Source organism: Falco punctatus (assembly GCF_963210335.1).
Source record: "Falco punctatus genome assembly, chromosome: 5".
In the NCBI taxonomy this organism is placed as follows: Eukaryota; Metazoa; Chordata; class Aves; order Falconiformes; family Falconidae; genus Falco; species Falco punctatus.
This window is the reverse complement of record NC_137584.1, coordinates 65,357,548-65,381,301: the sequence shown is the minus strand read 5'-3', so window position 1 is coordinate 65,381,301 and position 23,754 is coordinate 65,357,548. Positions and strand designations below refer to the sequence as shown.

At 42.8% G+C, this 23,754-nt stretch overlaps 1 protein-coding gene and 1 long non-coding RNA gene across 3 annotated transcripts; one reads left to right on the top strand and one right to left on the bottom strand.

Moving 5' to 3' along the window:
• The first annotated feature begins 709 nt into the window (after positions 1–709).
• On the top strand, positions 710–19,443 carry AMD1 (adenosylmethionine decarboxylase 1). Of its 2 annotated transcripts, none has more exons than XM_080388215.1 (9): positions 710–1,241; positions 11,531–11,617; positions 13,144–13,270; positions 13,774–13,876; positions 14,702–14,744; positions 14,837–14,981; positions 16,001–16,093; positions 16,177–16,332; positions 17,286–19,443. In XM_080388215.1, the coding sequence occupies exons 1-9, from the start codon at positions 1,111–1,113 to the stop codon at positions 17,424–17,426; spliced, it is 1,026 nt and encodes a 341-aa protein (XP_080244341.1). In that variant the 5' UTR covers positions 710–1,110; the 3' UTR covers positions 17,427–19,443. The 2 variants fall into 2 exon arrangements, with proteins under 2 accessions (XP_080244341.1, XP_080244342.1); XM_080388216.1 differs by lacking the exon at positions 710–1,241 and adding an exon at positions 4,597–9,185.
• LOC308064193 lies at positions 18,309–23,461 on the bottom strand. The gene is made up of 2 exons (XR_013928285.1): positions 23,339–23,461; positions 18,309–23,087 (listed from the first exon to the last, which is right to left on the bottom strand). It is a non-coding gene; the product is annotated as an uncharacterized lncRNA (long non-coding RNA).
• Positions 23,462–23,754: the final 293 nt, after the last annotated feature.

Sequence of the window (23,754 nt, the reverse complement as noted above, 5' to 3'; positions counted from 1 at the left end):
CGCCTCCCCTTCTGTATGGTGCCCGCAGACACACGCCCTCCCCAGGCACTCTCTTCTCCTGCCACACACGTGTAACTAACTTCTTACTCCTCGGTCACACACACACAGATCCTCGAAGGGAAGGGGGGAGCGAGAATTGCGTTGGAACGCCTGGCTAAGCCTCCTCTTTGCCAGGCAGCGATGCACGTTTGAGGAGTCGCAGAGGGGAAGCAGCGTTAGGGGCAGAGGGAGCGCTGCAGCGCGGGCCTGGGAAGGGGCTTTACTCCGAGCTTGCTCTTTACTGCGCGCGTACTTGTGTCGGAGTTCGCTCCCCCGTGGTCTCTCGGCCATGTTCAGCCCAGCTCCCTCTCGCACCCCCCAGCCCCCCCCCACCCGCCGAATCGCTCACTACCGACCACAGGCCGCGCTTCCCCGCGACCCCCGGGGGCGGGGCGGCACAGCACGGCACGGCACGGCACGGCCCGACCCGACCCCGGGCGCTGCCCCAGCCCTGCCACCGCCCGCGCTCCCCGATCCCCACTCCCGCTCCCGGCGGGCGGGCGGACGGGCTGCAGCGGGCGTAGGCCAGAGGAACCGGCATATGCCTTGACAGGCGTCACTGCCGTCCTATAGGAAGCAGAGAAGGGCGGGCCCGAGCGGCGGCCACCCAATGGCGAGCGCAATCCTACGTGATGCGGTTACCTGCGAGGTATAAAAGGGGCTGCGTGCGCACTAACCGCTCGCTTACACAGTATGGCCGGCGACATTAGCTAGCGCTCGCTCAACGCTCTTCTCTGTAACAGGGGAACACACGGACTACAAGGAACTGAACCGCATCGCCTGCCCGCCCGCACCCCCGCTCGGACTGTAATCTTCTCACACACGCTCACGCCGTATTTGCCGCCGCGCACTCCGGGTGGTTTTCGCTGGTTTGAAAAAAAAATCTTTTTTTTTTTTTTTTTTCTTCTGTAAATTAATATTAAACAAATTCCCTAGAAGGTGAAACGCGCCCGGACGGACTAGGACCCGGCGGCGGCAGCGCGGCCCGTGCAGCAGCGAACGGTAGCGGCCGGGGGCGGTAGTTTGGTTGTCGTTAATTTCTGTGGTTGTTGGTTGCCGAGTTGTCTCACCATGAAGGAGAACGGTGCACACTTCTTCGAAGGGACCGAGAAGCTGCTGGAGGTGTGGTTCGCCCGGCAGCAGCCCGCGCAGCAGGAGCCGCACCAGAGCAAGGGGTCCGGCGATCTTCGCACCATCCCCAGGTCCGTTAACGGCCGGGGAGGCGGCGGGCGGGAGCGCTGCCCTGAGCGGGCGGGAGGGGCCGGTGGATGGCCGGCGCGCGCGGGGCCCGGGCGTGGTGGCGGCGGTGGCGGCGCTGGGTGGGAGGCGGCGGGCGAGAGTGCGGGCGGGGCGGGGGCCGGGGGCATGGCCGTGCGCGGGCTGGCGGCAGCGCTGATGGGGGCTGGTTCCGGGGTGGCTCGGGAGAGCGGTTGGTGGCAACGGCCGCGCGCGGCGGGCAGGCGGCCTCCTTCCCCCCTCCCTCGGTGACAGCACCGGCCTCTCCCGTCAGCCGGCGCAGCGTCCCCGCACCCGCGGGAGGGCAGGGGGTGACCTTCCGCCGCCCTCCAGAGACCCCCCGCCCTGCAAGGCTGCGGCGGCGGCCCGCGGAGGCAGGGAGCTTCCCCTGGTCCCGGGCGGGCGGGGTGGCGGGTGGCGGTGCCGGGGGGGCGGAAGCCATTCCGTGCCGCCACCGCGTGCAGCCCCGTGCGGTCCGTGCTGGCAACATGTGGCGGCGGGGGGAGCCGGGCGTGTGCCGCGCCGGCCGGGAGTGCCTGCGGCTGGAGGCGGCTGGTGGAGTGTCGCAGTGCCGCTGGCGGCCGGGGGCATGGCAGCGGCGCCCACCCCTCTGCACCAAGGCTCCGCGCACGCTGCGGCTGCCGGTGGCGGCTGGCCCCGCTCGCGGGGGGAGCCGCGGTAAGTCCCTTCACGGCGGGGCTTCCTGACCCCGGCAGCCTCGGGGTGGGAAGGCTCGGAGAACCTGCCCGTTGGGACCGGCTGTGCCGCGCTGCCGGGAGTGGGGCTATAGGAATCGCATCCCCGGTTCATGAAGGACAGGGGAGATCCCTCTCGCTGTCGCGACGAGGATTGATGGTTCCCTCACATGGCCGGTTTCGCCGCCACCTCCGGTACCGTGTGGCTGGGCAGGCTCACGCAGCGGCGCTCGGGGACGGCAGCGAGCGGTGCGCGGGAACCCACCCGGTGGCCGCCGGTGGCGAGGCGGGGGGGGGGGGTGTGTCCCTCCTCCCCCACAAGTGTGGCTGGAGCCACGATTTACACGTGAGTCTCTTGGCTCGGCTCCCAGCTCGCGCTGCCTCTTTTCTTTTTCTTTTTTTTTTTTTTTCTCCCCCCCCACCCCCCACCCCATTGACAAGTTCAGGCCAATGAGCGCCGGGCGCCGCGGAGGGGTGGGCCCGCGCCTGTCACCCAATGGGCATGTGAGGAATGTGCTGGCGCTTCTTTCGCTGCCACCCGGGGCGGGAGGCGGGCGGGCCCGGGGCCTGCGCGGCCGCCTGCGCACACGTGTTCCGCGCCCGGGCCTCGCTGGGAGAGGGCAGCTCCCCTCCTGCCGCGGAGGTGTGCCTGCTCGCCCTTTGTTAGGCGGCACGGTAGCTGATGGCCACCTGCCGGCACGCCGGTCGTCTCTGAAACCGTGCAGGGCAAGGCGGGTGTGAAATGTCTTTCCTGGCGATTGCCAGTGCAGTATTTTATAGGGAGGTGGTCTGGGAAGACTGGAATGCCCGAACTTGTGATTTGCAATAGTGGGTCCAACTGTACATCTCCAGAAAATTATGTCCTGGCACAAGTGCCCTGGAAGTGTCGGGAAACGGTAGCTGTGAGCTTGAAGCACAAAGCAGGATCAGCTTATGGACCCAGGACCGTATATGGGTTGGTAAAGATGACAAGATTGATATGTAGGTGTAATCAGCCGACATAGTTGAGGCAAGCCTTTTTTTCAACTATACAGTGCAGATCTGAAGGTTATACTTATGTTGGTAGTTAAATACCAATATGGTGAACTTTAACTTTTCAGTAGCTTTTATGGTAGCTGGAGGATCCGGTGTTTTCAGAGTATCCAGATCTACTTTTTGTATCACTGTTACCCAGTGGTCTTAGGTCAGGGAGGTTGTCATGATGTATTGAGTGTTTGGAATATGTTAATAACGGTAGTGTTTCTGTTCAAAGGCATACTTAGCATATGCTATTAGTCTTTTCTTTTGGTGTTTCCTGTGTGTATATATTGGAAGAGTTAGCTATGCAAAGATCTGAATTGCCAATGGGCCGGTAAATGCCTTTCCTGAAGTAACAAGTAGCCCGTGCTGTGTGCATGTGTGTATATGTATACACCACTAGCTCATGGGTAGTGGAAGCTTTGTTTCTGCCATGCCAGAAGTATTACAGAATGCATGTTTACCTTTGACCTGTTGGTGTAATGAGGTGATTTGCTCATGAAAGTGTTTGACTTGAAGCTATTTAGACCTTTTTGAATAATGTGCTTAACATGGAAATCATCAGATGTGGTTATACATTTCTTTGAGGTTTAATGCTGTAGCAGATACCACAAGGTATCAATTTGTATAGGTAATATCCAGGCAATCCTGGAAGACTTACTGCAAATCCTAGTTGAGATATGTGCGCGTGATCTGAGTTATGAGGCCACTTCAGGATTCCTGTTGTGTTTGTCTTCAAATGGAAAGATTCCAAAAACACTTGACTGCTAATATGCTGCTGTTGGAATATACAGATCTAGTTTTAAAAAGCATTCTGCAGATGTTTTCCTCACTGACACATTCATGGTCTTCATTGTTCTGTTAGCTCAGATTTGTGTTTACAAAAGTGCAAACTTAATTCTTAAAACTGCTCAAAAGCATTTAATGCAGTTAAGGCAGGTACTGTGACAGTTCCTTTGTAAGGTTTAGATATGGCTGTAAAGTTTTAATAGAGTAGATAAAACTGTTAACTGTTGAACATGTGGTCTTTAACACTGTTTTGAAGCTGTGAGCAAGCTTTGAAGGCCTTTGTGTTAATTGGCTCTTAATACAAGATGCTAGTTGAAGCTATGTACTTCTCCAGTAGGAAGCTGTGATGTGACTGAAAATTGCAGTTAACCTGTGTCCGGGAGTAATTATCAGTGTTGGTGTGTTGCTAGCATGAAATTAAGTATTATGAACATTCATTTTAGAAAACTGTTGGAACTAAATTATTACAGTTGATGGATGCAAATGAAACAGAATATATCCTATTATGCTAATTTTATAAAGGTAATCTAATAAACTAGTTTGTGTTGAACAGAATTTGAAATCAAAGCTGAAACTGTAGAACAATAGCTAAATTAGAATCAAGTTGCAAACCAGTTGAGCTTGCCTCTTGTATTGTAACACCTGCTTAGTAGTGAAATGTGAGCCATTCATCTACTGAATGACTAAGCTGGTGTTCAGAGCTAAAAATTTGCATGTTGCATGTGCTTGCTAGGGATTAGATGTTTTAAAGTCTTTGCTGGAGATCACGACCAAAAAAAAAGTCAACTAATGCAATTAAACTTTTTCCATTTTTTCCTCCTATGGGCAAGCCTGCTTTTTAGAGAATTCAGATAGGTCTGAAATAGTACAGAAGGTATCTATACTTACTGTTCTAAGACATTCAGTAAAGGTCCCAACTAAAAGCTTCAAGTATTGCACATGGGCTTTACTTTGCTTTTAAGATATGGGGGGGAACAGGTCTTGTGGTTGACATAGTGGCAAGCATCTGAAGGTGCCTACCTTACTCGTATTCTAAAGTGGAATGAACATTTTTGTGGTCTTGAAATAATTGGCTTTAACTGTAGTACTTGTTCTCACTATGCTTTGTAAAGCAAACTTTATAAAAAATAGCCTTAAACGATGTGTAAAAAAGGCAGGTTTGCTGCAAACATGATGAACATGCTGCCAGCCCTAGGGTTGTGGTGATGAGTAGCATATTTGGTGTCCCCACAGTAAAATAAGCTGGTTATTCCTTCAGATGTGCAGCTATGCATTTCACATCTCAAGGCTTATGATGCTGAATGTACAGGAGTTTGAAATGCGGGCTAATGATGCAAATATTAAAGAGTCTATCTCAAGCATTGAACCCTGAAGAAAGGTCTGAAATAAGCTTGTTTATGGACCTTTAATGTGCTTCCTACTTGTCTAAACCATGTGGGCAAGCAAGAAACTAGAGAAAAACCAGTGCTGTAGTAAGCAGTACGGGGTGAACTGAGGTTCTCATCCTGTGCTACATGAAAACTTCTAAGCACCAATACAGTCATGCATCTGATGGGAGTCCTGTAAATACTTGTGTTGTGCTGCACCCTATAGCCTGACTCAACTCACTGCTGCAGTACTGTTGCACCTCTACCCCTTCCCCCAGTCCTTAGGATTGTGGCAGTGTTACCTGACTGTTTTATCAGAACAGTGAAGGTACAGGGAGGCTGGTCAGTGAGCCCCATTCTACTCTTGCTCCTGCAGTGCTCTGGAACAACAGCGTAGAGTTCACAAACATTACTCTGTGTGGAGACTGGGGAGAAGGCAGGGTAGGCAGGACTGTGCCAGGATAGGGGCTTCTGTCGCTTGGTACTTGCTGAGTGTTACATGGAGAAGAAATGTAATCTGGAGAACTTTATGCAAGAATGCAGTCTTCCCTCTTCAGAAGTGGTATTCATAAACTAGATTTTAGCAAGTTCAAAATGACAGGTAAAATGTTTGCTTGTACCTCTGAACTGTAAAGAATGGCTTCACACAAAGGAAGCAAGCCCTTCTACACACTGTTCCTGGTTGTGATACTGCTTGCAGGAAGTTAATATGTGTTGAAAGCTTCTTGATATCTTCCTGCCTTACCACTGAAACTGCTAAAGAATTTGATTAGTCACGTCCTGTCAAAGATCTGGTCACTTAGCATGAGACTCGATAGAGCATCCGATTAAAAAAAAAAAAAAAACTAGCTACTGGTATATTCCAAAAAGGGCTTTATTAGTGACTGTTGACTCACCCAGGAGAAGAGGAAGATTTGAGGCTTATGGTAGATAATTTCTGCCTTACAGCATGTTCCTTTTGGAGAAGGTTACACTCAGACTTGCCCTGAATGTTGCCTGTAAGTCTTGTTGAAGCCATGATGTACCTATCTGGGGCTCATGTTTTCTTAAACACCTTGGGTGGCAGGTATGTGTTCTCCTTTGAGACACTGAATAGCTTTGGATGTAAAGGATGGAGTTGCCAGTGCATGTATACTGTTGTAACTGCAATAATGATAAAGGCCTGCCCCGGGAGAAATATGCAACCTTTAAAGCACTGTCAGTGGCTATCTTTGTGCTGTTGCTGGAATATTTTGGTGTGTTTTTCTTTAGTAGCTGGCTAAACACTTTCTAGGTAAGAAGTATTTTGTGAGGAGTACTGTTCAGGATCACTTTATGTGGCTGCAATTTTCTATTCCGGTGCCTGTCTTTAATTCAAGATTAAGTTCATGTCCCTGGAGAGTTTCTTAAGTTTAAGATAAGGGAGATGGCAGGCAGTCTTTCTGTATATCTATGTTGAGAGCATATAGAGGGTGTGTGGGGTTTGTGCACTCCACAGATACTGCTGAAGTAAAAATACCGAGTTGCCAGTACCTGAACTCAGGGTGTGAACATAGTTAAAGATAATCAATCTTAAATAGCAATTTATAAACCAAGTTAGAACTCTAATAAATAATTCACATGCAGCTGTCTGTAGAGAAATAGCCTAACTGCTAGTAGATGCTTTAAAAAGCTTGTGATTTCTGTGTATTTGGTCTGTACTGCATCTGCCTGTTTCAGGATGCTTGAAACTACTGTTGCAGTGCTGCAGACACTGGTATTTCACCAGCTTTGGTGCCCCTCGGCTACGTCTTGGTGTTGGCAGTTTAGACAAGACATAAGTTTGACCATACTGGATCATGGTATTGGCAGGAATGTACCTACTTAACTGTAGCTTGCTGATGAGGTAACTGTTGTATCTATTGGCTCCTAAAAAAAGCACCTGGTAGGTAACAGGTGAAGGAATAAGTGTTCTGCAGTTGAATGCTTGATTTTTTAAAACAAGGTCTTACAGAAAGTACAAGATAAGGATTGTTACTACTTCACTACAGACTTGTCGGCTCTTCTGTTTTAATGAAGAGCTGTGCAAGAGTATGTATACAGTTTAAGCTGTCTTTAGAAGTTCCATAGGGTGTATTTCTTAAGAGTTGCAGCCCCACTGCAAAACATCTCTTCCTCCCAGTGGTGGTGGTATTAGCAAGGTACAGTTACTGGGATGGTGGGATGGGATGCTTCTGGAGGCTGTTAATTGCCAGTAGGAACTGAGTTGTTGATGTAGTTCCCAGTCTCTAAATTCTTATTACCCCTTCCCAGTGGGCCTGAAGCAGCAGTGTTGTGCTACTGCTCGGGGTGCTTGACTCCTGTGTTAAGAACTTGGTTTACCCCTGAAGGTAAAGGCTCAGAACAGAGCAATAACTTGCATTCAGAAATGTAGTTTTAATTGGCAAGGAAAACTTGATTCATTGCTTACTCTTTCAGAAGTAGGAAATAGAGGAGCAAATGTGATGGTCTGGAACTTGGTTGAGAACTGTTGACTGTTCGTTTCATTACACAGTGTAAGTGTACTTCCTGAAAATAAATTAAAATGCCTCTCAGTTCTGATAGGTTTACCATACTGACATAGCTGGGTGGCAGTTTGAATGGAAGTCACTTGCACTCTGGTAACAAGTCGGAGTTCATAAGGCACTAAACATTGCAGTGTAGGAGTAGATTGCTAAACTTGGTATTTTCTTTTTGCGTGTTCTCCTAGTCAAGTATAGAACAAGTAGCTTTCTACCATTCAAACACGGACAGTTTTTCACACTTGCATAGATTTATTCTGTTTTCATTTGGTGTTCTCTGAGCATGTGTAACCATTTAAGATGGGCATGGTGCTTGCCCATTGGAGAAATGTAATTTTTCATTAGGTGGCAGTTACTTGAAATTTCAGAAACAGGAACTTACAGCTTTGGAGTGAAGCGGGCAATAAGCCTACGTAACAGCAAGGAGTTGGTCTCATGCTTTTTCAGTCTGGAGTTCCAATGGATGCATGTCTGCTACAGAACTAACTTGGCTACCAATGATTCTCATGCATCATATTCTAGTATGCTTGGCTTGAGTATAGGAAAGCTGTTTGCAAAGAGTTTGGGATTGTCCTGATATCTGGCTACAGGAAATAATTTAGGAAGTAGTTGTTTTATTGAGAACTGGTGTCTTGGATTTTGCCTTTTCAGTTGGAGGCTTTACTTCCCAGTTAAAACTTCACTCAGTTATGAAATAATGTTTTCCGGTATTTCATGGTTACAGACTTTGAGGATTTTTACTTGCCAAAACCAAAATGGGATTAGCTGCAAAACATGTACTGACAACCACTGAAATACTTTTTTAAGGTGAATTTTTGTTTTCACAGTAAATGTGGGTGGACATTGCTTGACTCTTAACTAGTAACACTTAAATGATTACACAGATTAAAGGAAGAAATGCAAGAACTAGACTTCTAGTGAACTCAGTCTGCTTGGTACAAAGTAGTCCCAGATGTTCCTCCTTAGCTGTGCTTTAAACAATGGAAAATGTCAAATACTAAGGTCATCTTGCTTAATATATAGAGACTAAATCCAGCATGTTAGCAGCCTTTCTGTAGTTTTCTGTGCTACTTAAAAATGCATGTAGATACAGGCCAGTATCTGTCCAAACCTTCTCCCTAATGTGGCAAAGTCTGATCCTGGATGTTGCAACCTTATGTTAGTCTGGTTTACGTATGCTTCTGGATCAAGCCTGACATCTTGCATATTTCTCAACATGTAGGTTTTTTTCCTTAGTGCTACTGTATTCAGATGAAATGGTGAACTTACCCTTTGTTCCTGTAAAGGTTGAATGCGTGAACACTTAGCATATGCTTGGCTACGTTTCTGCAGTGGAATAGTGAAGAATTGAGCAAAGTTTTAACCTTCATTGTTAGACTGCTTGAACACCAAAATTGTTACATCTTCCTCTATGTGATTGAAAAGAAAATGAGCAGTTTTCCTGAAATGCCTGCACAGAACTGTACTACCAAAGAAAGTTCTCACTTGTCTACGTAAAGTTGAGGTTTTGACTGTCTGACCAGGTAAGAAGCTTGTGAAGGCTGAGACCTATGCTCTTGTGAATCCTAAGATAGTTACATACCCTTTAATACTTAGACAAGTGCAAAATGAGATTTGTAGTAATGTGCAAATGGGGTTACTGCAGCTCAGCATCAGGCAGCATAAGGGAATTTCACCTCTGCTTTCATAAGTGCTGTGTCAGATGCTGGTTGTTTCTTCAATGGCAGACAAAATCAGTAGTGGTACCAGAGTGATTTGAACAAGTTAACACATTACCTGGTTCAATTTACAGGAAGAGTGTAATAGGATATTAGAGGGAAGATAGTAAGGCTGGCAAATTTTTGCAGGTGTGCTGTAGCTTCCAGAGAAAACTAAATCCTTCAGTCCCCTTCTCAGCAAAACTGTGATTGTCTAGGAGTGTTTAAAACGTTATCTAAAATACAGGATACACGGTTATGCTCTCTGCATTTACCAGGTTTTTCAAAGATGAGCAGACACTTGCATTTTCATGTAAACCTGAGTATTGGGAACAGAGCTAAACCTAGTCAATGATGTAAGTTTAGAGCTGAATAAATGTGTGGGACTCTATCTGAGCAGTAAACCAAACTTCTTTAATTTGACATGCAGATTTGAGTCGTCTGTGCTGTCATGTCTGTAGTTGCAGAAATGTATTTCATCAAGATTCACTAATGGTCGGTAGGGAAAACCTCACTTTGATTTTTAAGTTTCCAGTTATATCAAAGAGTTCATAAACTTGTTCAGATGGGTACTTAATTATGAGGGATTTCAAGATACATAGGATTCTATTAAGCTTGTTTTTAATAGCTTTAGTCTCATCTAAAAGGAGGCTATGGCATGTGTCTTAAGTATATTCTGGTTGACTCCTGTATAAATACACTGCTTTAGTGTAATACATGCTTTAAAAGGGAAAATACTCAGTGTTTAATAGGAAAGATAGAGTGGAGTTTCAAGGAGGCATTCTCAGGTGAGAGAAATGAAGGCATTTATTTGCTGGGTGTTTGGAGGCAAAGGACATCTCAGTGTTCTAGTTGGATGTACAGCAGAATCTAAAAACTTCCAACTTTGCAAACCAACCAGTTTTCTAAGGGGAGGGGTTGGTGGCTGCTGGAGTAGCCCTGCCGGTAGAGTTACAGTGAGTGCTCTGCCCTGACATAGAGCTGTAGAGCTTTTGCAGTGTCAATAAAGGGAGAGAGGTCAGACTCCTGAGGATGGATTAGGCTGACAGTTACATAGGCAGCTGAGCCAATCTAATTCCTTGCTTGGGGATGAAAAAATGGCTTTTTTCATGCTTCTAGCTGCAACTGGTTGTTCCAGCTCTACTGATGGGCAGGTTAGTTTTATGCTGGCTTAGTAAATTTCTTAGTTTGACAGATCTGAGCACAAGAGCCAGCACAAACCTGCAGGTGGGGTATGTTGTGGGAAGGCAGGGGTGAGAGAAGTAGAGCAGCTGGCAGTCTTGTGATTTTGCAGCTTGAGGAAGCTGTCTGTTTCTGCCTGCTCTAACAAATTTGACTGCTGTGTTCTACTAATCTGATGTAGACAAAAGACTGAAGTGACAATGAAAGTAAAGTCTGCCATTTCTTACGAGTGCTTGGAAGTTTTGGGGATTAATATAAGCTCTTCTAGTTTCTTAATAAAATCCCTTGTAGGATGAATAATGACAGTAAAGAATTGAAATGCTAGACTTTACCACTATACTGAAATCTAGCAGTGTATATGCAAATAGTTTAGTTTATCTTTTGTAAGTGTAGTATTCCAAAGTACTTGTAACAAGTCTTCTGTATCTTCTAGAGGTAGAAGGAATCCTGCGATCCTGATGGAAAAATGAGGAATTCGGGTCATTGAGATGTATTAGTTTTTAGGACAGGTTTTCAATTAAATTACGAATTTGACTCTAATCTGGACAAATAAAACATGTTAACTTGCTGGTTTATTACTCTTGTAGTTGCCAATAACTACTGTGACTGAAGCAAATAGAGAGTCAACCTAAATCATACCTTCAGTCATAATAAATTTTATATTGGTGCATGTGGGATGCAGGACTTAAGGTTATCTTTATCTGCCTAGTTAGAAGCTTTAGAAGCTTGGGGTTGCTGCTTGACAATTGTCCTCGTGCAGAAGATTACACAAACAGATCTTGAGGAATGCTTAGCTATTAAGAGCTAAGAATTGGATATTACAGTATTGTGGGAGATGGTTCCTATATTAAAGTCTTCTCCTTTTGTGCGCTCAGATCCAGCAACTGAAGGCAAGAGCTATGGTCTTGTTTGGGCTGTACTTTTTACCCAGGGTTCCAGAAAGCTTCAGTTTAACATGTTGTTTGTGCTCTTTTATAATTTCTTCACAGGATTGAGTGGGACAAACTTCTGGAGAATGTGCATTGTTTGATCATAAGTGTGACAAAAACTGACAAGCAGGAAGCTTATGTACTCAGGTAAGCCACTAGCTTATTATTTCAGTCTCCAGGAGGTCAAAAGTTCAAGCTGTTATCAGGGATCCACTTGGCTGAGATCTTGGTTTAGGATCCTGCTGTGGATCTGACTAAAACTTGCAGAGGTTTACTAATTACAGTAATGCCATGTTTCTCTTCAGTAGTGGCAATGTCTGTCTTTGTAGTTATCAGTGTTTGCCTTTTTTCTTCAACTAAAATGATAAAGGAGCTGTGGTGTTTCTGCACCTGATCACAGATTTTTTCGGCAGTAAATGTCTCACCAGTTAAGAGGTTTAGGATTACTTCAGCAAAATAGTCCATGTAGGTGTCACTTCTAGATTAGTAAAAACTTTATCAGTAGATCGGCTTTAACTCCAGTTAATGCAATCAAGTGGAACAACTCTTTCAGATGTCCTTAGCTTGGCTGCAAAAGTGCAGCTTCCCTGACATCTTGGAATTTTTGTTGCACAGCAGCTATAAGGATGCTACTTTTGCCATGGTTTTCATCTTGCAAAATAGTTTCCTGCTTTTTCTACATGAACTTTACAGACACATTGACATTCTCTGCCTTACTTCAGATTACAAAACCTGAAGCATTTGTGCTCTTAAAGGCTGCCTTGAGGGCAAGGTTGGGCTAAGAGCAAGCTAGTCAAATGGTGCTGAAGTCTTGTTTCCACGAGCTTAGTATATGTAAAACAAAATCCTGAAGAGAATTTAACTAGTTACAACTATACTGGATGAAGTCTAACCTTGACTTTGAATTCTTAAACAGCATTCCAGACAGAGTGAGTGAATTAAGTTAGACTTTTATTCTCATTATTCAGTTACTTGGTGAGAAGATACTTGTGATGCATGTTTGAAGTGTTCTGGATGTAGTATCCATGCTTTTCTCCAGTTCAGTGGGATTGTAGTTAAGTATCTGACTTCACAGTTTATGTATAGTTAATTTCTGCGTCTTGTGTAAGGCATAGTGTATAGCTGTGTGTGTACTCTCCTCATGAGGCTTCCTGTTCCTGTGGACAGGTGCTGATTTACCACGTCCTAGTAGCCAGTTTTCCTAGAATATACACCCAGCCAATTTAGCTAAAGCTTTTGCCTTTTTTGAGTTCACTTCCTCATAGACTTCATTTCAGCTGAGAGTCAGATTTCAAGTTTGACCCTGTCCTGTGTCTGGGTTAAGAAATTGTATGTCTATGTTGTGTACCCACTTCACAGCATGTTTGTATTTCTCTAAGACTGAGGATATGTAATGCATGTAGTACCTCTTTCTCTGTAGTGTGGTAGCTGTGTAATATCATGCTTCCAGCAGATATTTGGTTTGGGAGGTCATAACAGCTCTCAAATGTTAACTGAAACTTACTGGTTTTGACCCATTTGTCAAGCATGTTTATGTATCATATGCTGGATGTTCACTCACAGTAATGCTGTTTGGTTGGGATAAGAACCAAGATCTAACAGTTCTGTTCTGGCTTGTTTCATATAAAGCACTTAATATATTTTTAACACATCTTTTTTTTTTTTTTTTTCAGTGAGAGTAGCATGTTTGTCTCCAAGAGACGTTTCATTTTGAAGACGTGTGGTACCACCCTCTTACTGCAAGCACTGGTTCCCCTGTTGGAGCTTGCTAGGGAGTACAGTGGGTTTGACTCAATTCAGGTAAGATAATATCTTCCTTAGAACGTACAAAAAGCTTTTTACTGATATTTCAAACTCACTGATTTTATTAAATATTCTGAAACATCTTTTCTATTTACATAAACTTCCCGTAATGGGAAAACTGTAATACAAGATACCTTGCTCTGCTGTAGGAGTTAGCCTTCTATTTGCCTCTTAAAGGATGCCAACTTGAAAGTGCTTTTGTCTTGAGTTAAGGTTCTTGAAGGGTGAAAGACCTTCATGCCTGTGTTGTCAGTGCTGAAGTCACTGATGTTTTCTTGTGGAAAACAAATTTGAAGTGAGCTGTATCCTGTAGCTTACAAATTAAGATAAGAATAACCATATGCCTCTGAAATGGAAGTACAGGTAGCAGTGACTTGACAATGACAACTTGGGTCCTGTGAAAGCCTATAATAATACTTCCATTTAACTAGATTTTTTTGATTCAAGATGGATGGATATATCCAATATCTAAGATGCATCTTCTTTTTTTTTTTTTTCAGAGCTTCTTTTATTCACGTAAGAATTTCATGAAGCCTTCCCACCAGGAGTACCCACATAGGAATTTCCAGGAAGAAGTAGAGTTTCTTAATGAAATTTTTCCAAGTAAGTTCATGAACTTGAACAAAGTTGCATAGCTTCTGTGAAGCATTGATGTGAAGTGAGAAGAGACAAGAAGTACAGTACAGACAGGCTGCCAGGCCATTCATTCAGCAGTCTTTGCAGTTCTGCAGCCAGCACAAGCTCTTGACTGTGTAAAAACCAAAAGCTACAGATACTTACCTTGATTTCTAACACTGACTTGCCAAAATTAAATTTTAAATCATACTTTAGCACCTTGTCTTAACTGTGGTCATCTTCAGACTTACAAATGGAGTGTAGTAAGTCAGTCTGCAGAATCCAGCTCTTAACCCTAAAAGCCTTATTAGAAAGGTAGAATAGTAATTAAGGTAACTAACACACTGAACATAAGCGTTCTTGGAAAAGTCCCTCCACTAAAGATCTATTTTAAGCATCTCGAAGTCTAAAACTTACAAGAATAACCTTGAACTTTTAATGGCTGGCAGAAAAGTTTTTTGAAGGAGCATGAAGCTGTAGTACTTACCCAAGTTATTTGAAAATAAAGGCTAATCATTAATTTATTAAGTAGATGCTTAAGAGTACCAGGGCTTCTGTCCGTGCATAGGTAAAGCTGTAATCTGAATTGCTTGTTAGTAGGCTCTGAACTGGAGTGTCTAGTCCACAGTCTGAAGGAGCTGGTTTTTCTCATTATTTGTTTTACGTTCCTGAAGTTAAATGTCTGGTTATTTGATACAGATGCTGATTTGCATCAGTGAACCTTTTAGTATTCTTTGAAAGACTTCTGCTATCGTAAAATTATAGGATGAAGCTAATTTTTTACATTAACTGGAGACTTTCTGTGTTGTCTAGATGGAGCAGCTTATTGCATGGGGCGTATGAATTCTGATTGCTGGTATGTATGTGAAGACTTAGAAGTCTTTGGGGCTTGCAGTAGAACTGAACTTGGTGCTACTAATATTTATTACTTATTTGTATCTTATATAGGTACCTGTACACCCTGGATTTCCCAGAGAGTCGGATATCCAATCAGCCTGATCAGACACTGGAAATTCTGATGAGTGAGCTTGACCCAGTAGTTATGGACCAGTTCTACATGAAAGATGGTGTTACTGCAAATGATGTCACTCGTGTATGTTTGCTTGAGAACTAAGCATTCTGGGGAATGGTGGAAATTGGGCAACAAAATTCTTCACTCTACCTCTTAATACAACAAGGTTTATTTTGTGGTAGGAAAGATCTCATAGAAAACGTCAAGTTAATGTTTGGGGGGTAAAATGGATTTCACTCCAGAATGTTTTCAGGAATGTAACTTCACATTTTCAGTGCTCCTGCTTTAATCTGTTGAAAGGAGCAGTTTGCATTGTTCTGAGTGATTGGAAGCTTATCCTCTGAAAATTTGAGGAATAGGAATAAACCCACAATTCAGAAACTTCCAATAAAGGATGGAGATTGTGAGGAGTAAGACTTACAGTGAAGATAATGAATGCCAAGGGAATCTAGGTACCAAAATTAAGGTTAAATCACGGAGCCATTTGGATAGTTGGGAGGGGTGGGGGTGAGATTTTATGTGTAAGTATAACTTGATGGCTTTGCCTCCTTTTTACAAATGGGGAAGTCCTGTGACATGACCATGTTTCTCTGGCAAGTACAGTGACTTCATCTGGCTTGATTAGCATACTGTATTTGCTATTGAGATTTGACTGTAGCTCAAGTACCATGTGGGAAATGAGAGTGCTTGGGATTGCACTTCATTCTTGAGTACAAAGAAGTGTATTCTCACTTGAGTAAATGTAAACAGCCTTCACTTTGTAGATACTGGTTGAACAGGAGCTCCGTTTTACATTTTGGTTGCAGAAAAAAATTGTTTTAGATTTTTAGCTGTTCCTTTGTCTTGGAGGTATGCAACTGGGTTCTGTAAGCGGCGGTGTATCTACATGGCAACTTAGTGCTTAGTGACTGCATAAGTGAGAGGTTGCAAAAGCAAGCTCATCTACAGTGGTACAGATTATCAAACTGACTTATTATAGGGATAATTTTGTTGTTGTCACCTAAATTGGTGTTCATTCTGCCAGAGTTAAATGTAAACAAGTGTAAGGATGCATGATAAACTGAGTGGTGTAATTTTAACTTTTTCTATTTTAATTTCAGATGAGTGGAATTCGTGACCTGATACCAGGTTCTGTTATTGATGCTACAATGTTCAATCCTTGTGGGTATTCAATGAATGGGATGAAATCGGATGTAAGTTTTACACTTGCTACTAATTAATGTTAAAATAAAATAGTAATTATTTGGTGGTAGTAATAAACTTAATTTTTTTTCAGGGAACTTACTGGACTATTCACATCACTCCAGAACCAGAGTTTTCTTATGTTAGTTTTGAAACAAACATAAGTCAGACTTCTTATGATGACCTGATTAGAAAAGTTGTAGAGGTTTTCAAGCCAGGAAAATTTGTGACAACCCTCTTTGTTAATCAGGTGAGTTTTCTTTCATTAGCTTGTTAGCCTCTGAAATGCATGTAGATGCAATCAAAAGCAAGGCTAGAATTTTTTTACTGGAGCAGTGGTTTCATGACTGCCTCTTGTTTGGATGGTAGTTGCTTTGGAAGTAAAATATTCCTCAGTATTACCTTGGCTTGTACTAAATCTTGATCTCCAGAAAACTTAGGAAATACTGTGGTAAGGCAGCCCAGTCTCAGTATTCTACCAGCTTCCTCTGCACTGCAGTGTAGGCATAACTTGCTTTTGCATTTTTCTGGATTTGGCTGCAGCTGTTAGTTGAAGTGCTGCGGTTAATGGTGGTGCTGCCAGCAAATCATAGAACGGTTTAAGTTGGAAGGGACCTTTTAAAAGGTCATCTAGTCCAGCCCCCCTGCAATGAGCAGGGGACATCCTCACTTAGGTCAGTTTGCTTAGAGCCCTGTCCAACCTGACCATGAATGTTTCACGGATGGGGCATGTACCACCTCTGGGGAACCTGTTCTAGTGTTTGATCACCCTTGTAAGAAAAAACCAACAACTTCCTTCTATCCAGCCTGAATGTACCCTCTTTTAGTTTAAAACAATTACCTCTTCCTATCGCAACAGACCCTGCTAAAAAGTTTGTCCTCATCTTTCTTATAGGCCCCCTTTAAGTATTGAAAGGCTGCAGTAAGGTCTCCCTGGGAGCCTTCTCCAGGCTGAACAACCCTCAAACTTGCCAGCCTGTCCTCATAGGAAAGGTGCTCAGTCACCCATAATGTTGCATAGAAAAGCAGTATACCGTACATAGGGAGCAGAATTGTTGCTTGGGATTGAAACTTCCTGCAGCACTGTCAGGCATGGGTTTGAAGCATGTTGGTAACAGTATCGCAAGAACCACACATAAGTATTGTGCTACTCCATCTCTAAATGCTGAGTTTAAAAATAACTTTCACTTTTTTGTTTTCTAGAGCTCTAAATGTCGTACAGTGTTTTCTTCTGCCCAGAAGATAGAAGGGTTTAAACGTCTTGACCACCAGATTGCCCAATTCAGTGATTATAATTTTGTATTTACCAGTTTTACAAAAAATCGCCAGCAACAGCACAGTTGATTAAGCATGAAGAAAAAACGCAAAAAGAAATGCCATATAGAAGGTGGTGGTTGCTTTTTAGTTAATGATTCAGGGGGCCATGCTTTCCACTCCCACCACCTTATAGTTGTGGAAAGCCCTAGGTGTAATCATAGTATAACCATTTTGAATTGTATGCATTATTATATCAAGGAGTTAGATATCTTGCATGAATGCTCTCTTCTGTGTTTAGGTACTCTATGCCACTCTTGCTGTGAAATTGAAGTGCATGTAGAAAAATCTTACTGTATGAAACTTTACAACACTTGTAAAAATGATTCAGGTAGAATTACACACAGTATAGTTTTTCTCCAGGTATCACCAAAAATTCCCCACAGACAGGGCTTTCGTCCTCATTAGACTTGAGCCCTCAACCTACTTGCTGGGGACAGTTCTCTTTTTAAATTGTTGCTCATTTTTTCATCTATGTTGTGATTTCAGTCTAAAACAGTTTCTGACAGACTTTTATGATTTCTAATGAAAACATTTCTAATTAACACTTTCATGTTTGGAGAAAGTTCTTACAACAGTTACAAATTATTTTGCTACTACAGGTGGTGGTTGATTTATTTTTAAATCAGACTGACGTTTCATGCTCTAATAAATCTTACAGATATTTGCTCAGTTATACTGTAGGACTGGGCTGATGCATTGGTCTTTCACCTCTAGAAACTTTGGTATTGGTACTAACAGGTTAAGTTTCATCTTGCCTTAGTGCTCATTTATCTGTTTGCATCCCTAAGCTGTCACACTGCTACACAATGGCAGAATTTGAAGAAGGTCCAAGACTTGACAGGGAAAAGCTGAGTCAGGATGCAAGTGCTTTGGCATAGGTATGTGACAGCCTTGCAAAGTGCAAGTTCATATTGGCACCAAACATCTTCCTAATCACCAATTATGTCAGACTAAGAAGCTGGTGCTCTGGAGCACTGGCAGGTAGATCTAGTGAAGGAGTGGAATTTGCCAGTCTGAGTGTGATTGGTTTGGATTACTCTCAGTAAAACCGATGACCTACCACTTCTTAACTGTAAAGAATGCTTCTAAATTGATCCAGTGTCGCTTCATTTTGTTGTTCCAAGCAAAGTTAATGCCTCTATCTTGTGACAGTCCTGTGACATTGTTGTGCATGTGACTTATGTTGTATTTGAGTGTTGTGACTTCATCTGTTTTTTCCTCCTAATTACTAAGGTGGTTCCTCTTACTGTGACTTGAGGGCATTAAGTGAAGGCATAGAACAAGAACTGTCTGGGACACCTGGGCAGAAGTGAAGTAGAATGCTATTCATAGAGCATGAATAAGTGTGTTAATCAAAGTCGCTTTAATGGGTATTGACTAAAATGCAGGCTTTACAGAGCTGGCACACTTTCCGCTATGTTTGCAAATACTGGGGTTCTAACAGCTGTGAGACCAGCATGTTAACTATAAAATAGAGATTATCTTCCCCCCTCCTTTGTCCTTGCAATGTTTTGACTTACTGGTTTGACACAGTGTTTTTTTGTTCCTTCCGTATTTATAAATGAAGCACTTTTTCAGTGCTTCTAAACTAAAGTCTGCTTGGTTAGAAATCAAGTGGTTGCAACACTTTGATTTGTTTTTTTTTTTCTTTTAAGCATATTGTTGATGTTCTTTACCAGTGTTACCAATTACATGCTGTAAATGGCACTAATGCTTTTTGGTGTTAATATTGAGGACCAATATTCCAGTGGGGTTTTTTTGTGCTTAAACATTGTCCCAGCTGACCTGATGTTTGTTGGCTTGAGGTCCTTAAAGTAGACTGAAGATCCCTTTTCAAGTAGTACTGAAATACACATCTTACAAGCAGAAGCATAAGCCTTGGCTATAAAAATGAAAGGTTTTGAATGGATTACTGAACTATCTAGGGTGATCAGGATGGGGGGGAGTATGGTGTTTATAATAATTTCTGTGGTGTTAGACTTTGATCATTTAAAAATATCTGTACCACAACTTAATGCTTCAATAAAAGTTCGCTTAAATTGTTTGTAGTGATGATGCAGCAATTCTACCCTTCATGCTTTTGGTACCAGCTGGTTTACTTCTGAAATTTACTTTGTCCTTGTAGGGGGTCCATCTCAACTGTTAATGTGTTGCTAGTTTAAAATGAGACAGCATGTTAAAGGAAGCAAAATGAAAATATTAGCTGTTCTTAACAGCTAACAATCAGAGATTTGCTGTCATCTTAACCTGTATTTTTATTTCAGTATTAAATATCTCAAATATTTCCCTGAAGTAAAACAATTCCTACTTCTTCTGCTCCTAGCATACATTTATGCTACTTAAGCTTAGACTGAGGCTTCAGGGTGAAGTTTGTCTCTTAAGATAAAGTAGGCATGTACCTAATCTGGATAGTGAACTAGACCAAAAGTTAGTGGCTAGGAATGTCAGTGCTAAGTGGATGCCAACATAATTGTAACCAACATAATTGGAACTTCCACAATTCCATGTGATCAGTCCTACAGGAATAATGGCTGCAGTTTCACCATACCTCCAAAGCCCTAGTAATAATGGTGATGTCACCAAAGTAGGAAAAACTTGTGTTTAGTGTTGAAGGCCTAATACCTTTAAATCGTACATGTCTACATAAAGGTTTTGTTAGTCACCCAGAACCTATTATGTGATGCTAGACCCTTCTGATTGTGTTTTGGATATTAAATAGGATCTTTTAGTTACGTGAAGTACTTCAACACTGAAAACACCAGTCTTCCATGAAAAGAAGAAATTTCAGCTTACAGCATCAAGAGATCCTGTCTGACAATCTCGGATATAACAAGTTAGCAGTAACCTGCCTCTGAAGAACTGCTTTCTAGACTGACCTCCACAAAACTGAAGATTCATCTTAATCTTCTATTTTAACCCAGTTTGCCTGAAGTTAGCAGGTTTCTTGTAAGATTACTTGTCATCTTCATGCTTTTCACCTCAGGAGTATTCGTCAGTAACACTCCTTTACACTAGCCCTTCTCTTGCAAATGGTGCTGATACTGACATGAGAAATTAGATGCTATCTACATAATTCTATCAATTATAGCAAGAGAAATGCAAAGCTTGCTGTAATCATCAGCTGTGTTAAATATTTTTTCATAAACTTGTGAAGGAAATGTAACTGTCTGCAGGTTCACATGTCCACTTAATTCCTGTGAATAAATCAGTGGAAGTAACTGCTGTAAAGGGGTAGGAAGGGCTTTTTCCGGATGGGGTTAATCTGACAGTAGATCTGGTCTTTTAGGTGTTTGAGGTCCAGCTTTAATAGTCTGTATTTTGATGCCACCTGTAGTACAGGGAGCATATCTCATTCCACAAGCTTTACTGCTATCAACGAAGACCTGTGCTGACTGAGAGGAGACTGTCTTGGTGAAGACTGAGTTTCAGGAGAATGCACTGAATGTATCAGGGTTATGTTGTTTGGGGTTTTTTTTGTTTTTTTTTTCCTGTGGTGCTAGGTCACCTGTTTGGTTCAGCAGTTATAAAACTGAATTCTGGTTTATCCCTGTATGCCTAGGAAAGGTTTTCTGTTTCCCCTTGGTAGCCTGGTCTGTTTTGTGGACTTGCTGCATTTGAGATCAGTCCGGAGTGATGAGTGCTGGGGGTCGCAGTGTCCCATGAAAAGGATGAGCTTCAAAACTAAGAAAAGCAATTGAAAGTCTGAGGAATGAAGATGATACTGGTTGTTGCAAAGCTGAAGGGTATTAGACTATGTGGGGATGGAGGGGTATGGGCACACTGCAGACAGCATTTATCAGTCTGGGCAAAGAGGGCAAGGCAGTTCTTTGTGTCTGCCTGCTGTAATCCCAACACAGGGTTGGGATAGCGTTGCTGCCACCAGTGCTATTTTGAGCCATTTCAGTGGGCCTTAAAAGCCACTGGGTGTCAGTCCTAGGCCTTTGCTGTAGTATGTTGATGCCAGAGAGATGAATCTGCCCTGGTACCCTGGTCAGAGTGCAGGATGGCTCTAGGAGCAGTACTGGCTGTCAGTCTGGCTGCTCTAGTAGTGCAGGTTTATGTGTTGGCAGGAAAATGTTGAAGGTTCACAGCTGGGCTGGTATAAACTCTGATTTCCCTAGCGATAATCCTACAAGCAATGGCTCCAGTACCTGAAGGCACAAGGCTTGGAAACAATGCTGAGGATGTGCTCCAGAAGTGGGGAGTTCTCCCAGGCTGTACAGCCAAAACTACATGAGAGGTGGAGGGAAATGGCTTCCAAACACATAATGTGTAGTTTCAAGCCTGTTGAAGTGTTAAAGCAGAGCCTGTGGCCAGAGCCTAGAAAGAACAGGGTAGTTCAGTGCTGACCTTAAAAGCCCCCATGTGACCACAGTGGTGACAATTAAGTAGAAAAGTTAATGAACTGAAATACTGCTGTGACTCAGCTACATGGAGCTAAGCAGACAGGATTCACATGTAAAGGAATGCAAAGAATCACCTCAGTGTTCTTAAATACACTCAAAAAATTCTCCCGATTTCAAATGCTTGCACAGCCACGCTGTGAATGTACCTACAGACAAGCACTTGGAAGGGAATGCTACAGAGACAGGCATTTCCTGGCAGTGGGTTCAATTTTACTTTCAATTAAGTGTTTAACTTCAGGTTAAGTTACACTTGTGCTTTTTTGTCCTGCTTCATTTCATACTGTGACATTGCTGGTGGTGTACTCCATGGGGTGTTCTGCACATTGCTTATGGTTCAGGCAGGCCTCTACTGTTCGGGGGAGACTGGATTGGGGTAGAAAATGCTTCTTTAGACTTCATGCCCACAAGGAAGCACTGTTGGAAACCTAGCCAAGTTTCAAGTTAACTGTAGAATTTCTCTTCTATTTCTTGTTATATACTGTACTAACAATACCAGAGCTGCTGTTGTATTCAATAATAAAATGAAGCAGGCCCTAGAGAGTCTTGCATTTGCAGCTGCCTGAGAGTCATATCTTGATACAAATTCTACATTCTCTGTAACATGCTTAGTTCAGCCTTTGGCAACTGCTGTTGATTCTAAATTATACATATACACACACAAGTGCAACATGTGAAGTCACATTTAGGAGTAAATTCAGACATACAAATACCATAATCTCAGCATTTTTCATTACTGGATTATCCAGAACATGAAACCACATTTTTGCAGTTGCATAGTTCCTAATGTGCATGCTTTACCTAATCCCTAACTTTAAATTACGTAATTTATAGCATTCTTGTATTTTCCCCACATAGCTTTGTCTAGATTATATTGATCCTTTTCCTCCCTTGCTCTAAATTTGTCTTAAAATGCTAAGACTTTAGCATACACTGCATCTGCTCATTTGAAGACATGTACCTGAGTTACAGCTTTTTAAGTAACTGCCAGTGCAAGGTTTCTGGTGCTTGATGCAAACCCAGAAAAAATCCAGTTATCCCTGAGAGAAGTCAAACTGGATCCTTGGTGACTTTCCAGACTTGCTAAGTGGGGAGCAACATGTACTAAGGCTTGATAGCCATCTGAAATGCAACCCAAGATGCAAAAAGTGCAACTTTCTTCCTCCCCTCCTACCATGCTATCAGCTAAATTGTATTTTGCTTGCTTTTGAAAGAAACTTAATCACAGAAGATGGGAGCTAAAGTGCAACTGTAAGATTATCTGCAATATGTAACCTAATATTGGCTGACTTGTGATGTTTAGTTTTTCATTTCTTTAGCAGCATTTGAAGATTTATATACTTAGAAAACAAACACAAAAAACCACCATCCCAACCACTGATCTATGATATGCCAAGTATTTGAGCTCAGAAAGCCTAAATTAGAAATCCATCTGATCTTCAAAATATTCCTGTAGTACCCATGTTGCTTGATTAACTGTCACATGCAATGTAACAGACTCAAATATCACCTGTTAAATATATTTTGTGTAAATACGTGGTTGCTGGCGCATCAATTACTGTGAACTTGTAAGCAGCGCCATGGGTTAGTTAAGGTAGTGTTTTTACTAGGGTAGTGAGAAGATTGCTTTGACGCAAAACCGTAAGGCATACGCACAACAGACAAACCACATCCACAGACATACTATGCTTTCTGATTTTCTGCATCCATTTGAGCAGAAGCAACAGCTCATTGAACAGGCTACTCGCGATGAGCCCCATAGTGCTGGACCTTCTGAAGGCCTCACTGGCCAAAAATGAGTCCGTTCTTGAAGGTGAATTTACAAAAGCAGCTACTTCCCGTTTATGGCTTCTTAAACGGTTTGCTCCAGAGTAAAGCTTTAGCTATGCATATGGTGTTTGTTCTCAGTGATCTGGTTTGCAGTATTTGATTTGGGTATTGCCAGTGAAAAA

What these genes read in the sequence shown, in the direction of transcription:
- AMD1 (XM_080388215.1), top strand. Translation starts at nt 1,111, where the DNA reads ATGAAGGAGAACGGTGCACACTTCTTCGAAGGGACCGAGAAGCTGCTG. An exon ending in GATCTTCGCACCATCCCCAG is followed by an intron (nt 1,242 to 11,530) that starts GTCCGTTAACGG and finishes ATTTCTTCACAG; the next exon opens with GATTGAGTGGGACAAACTTC. An exon ending in CTGCAAATGATGTCACTCGT is followed by an intron (nt 14,982 to 16,000) that starts GTATGTTTGCTT and finishes TTTTAATTTCAG; the next exon opens with ATGAGTGGAATTCGTGACCT.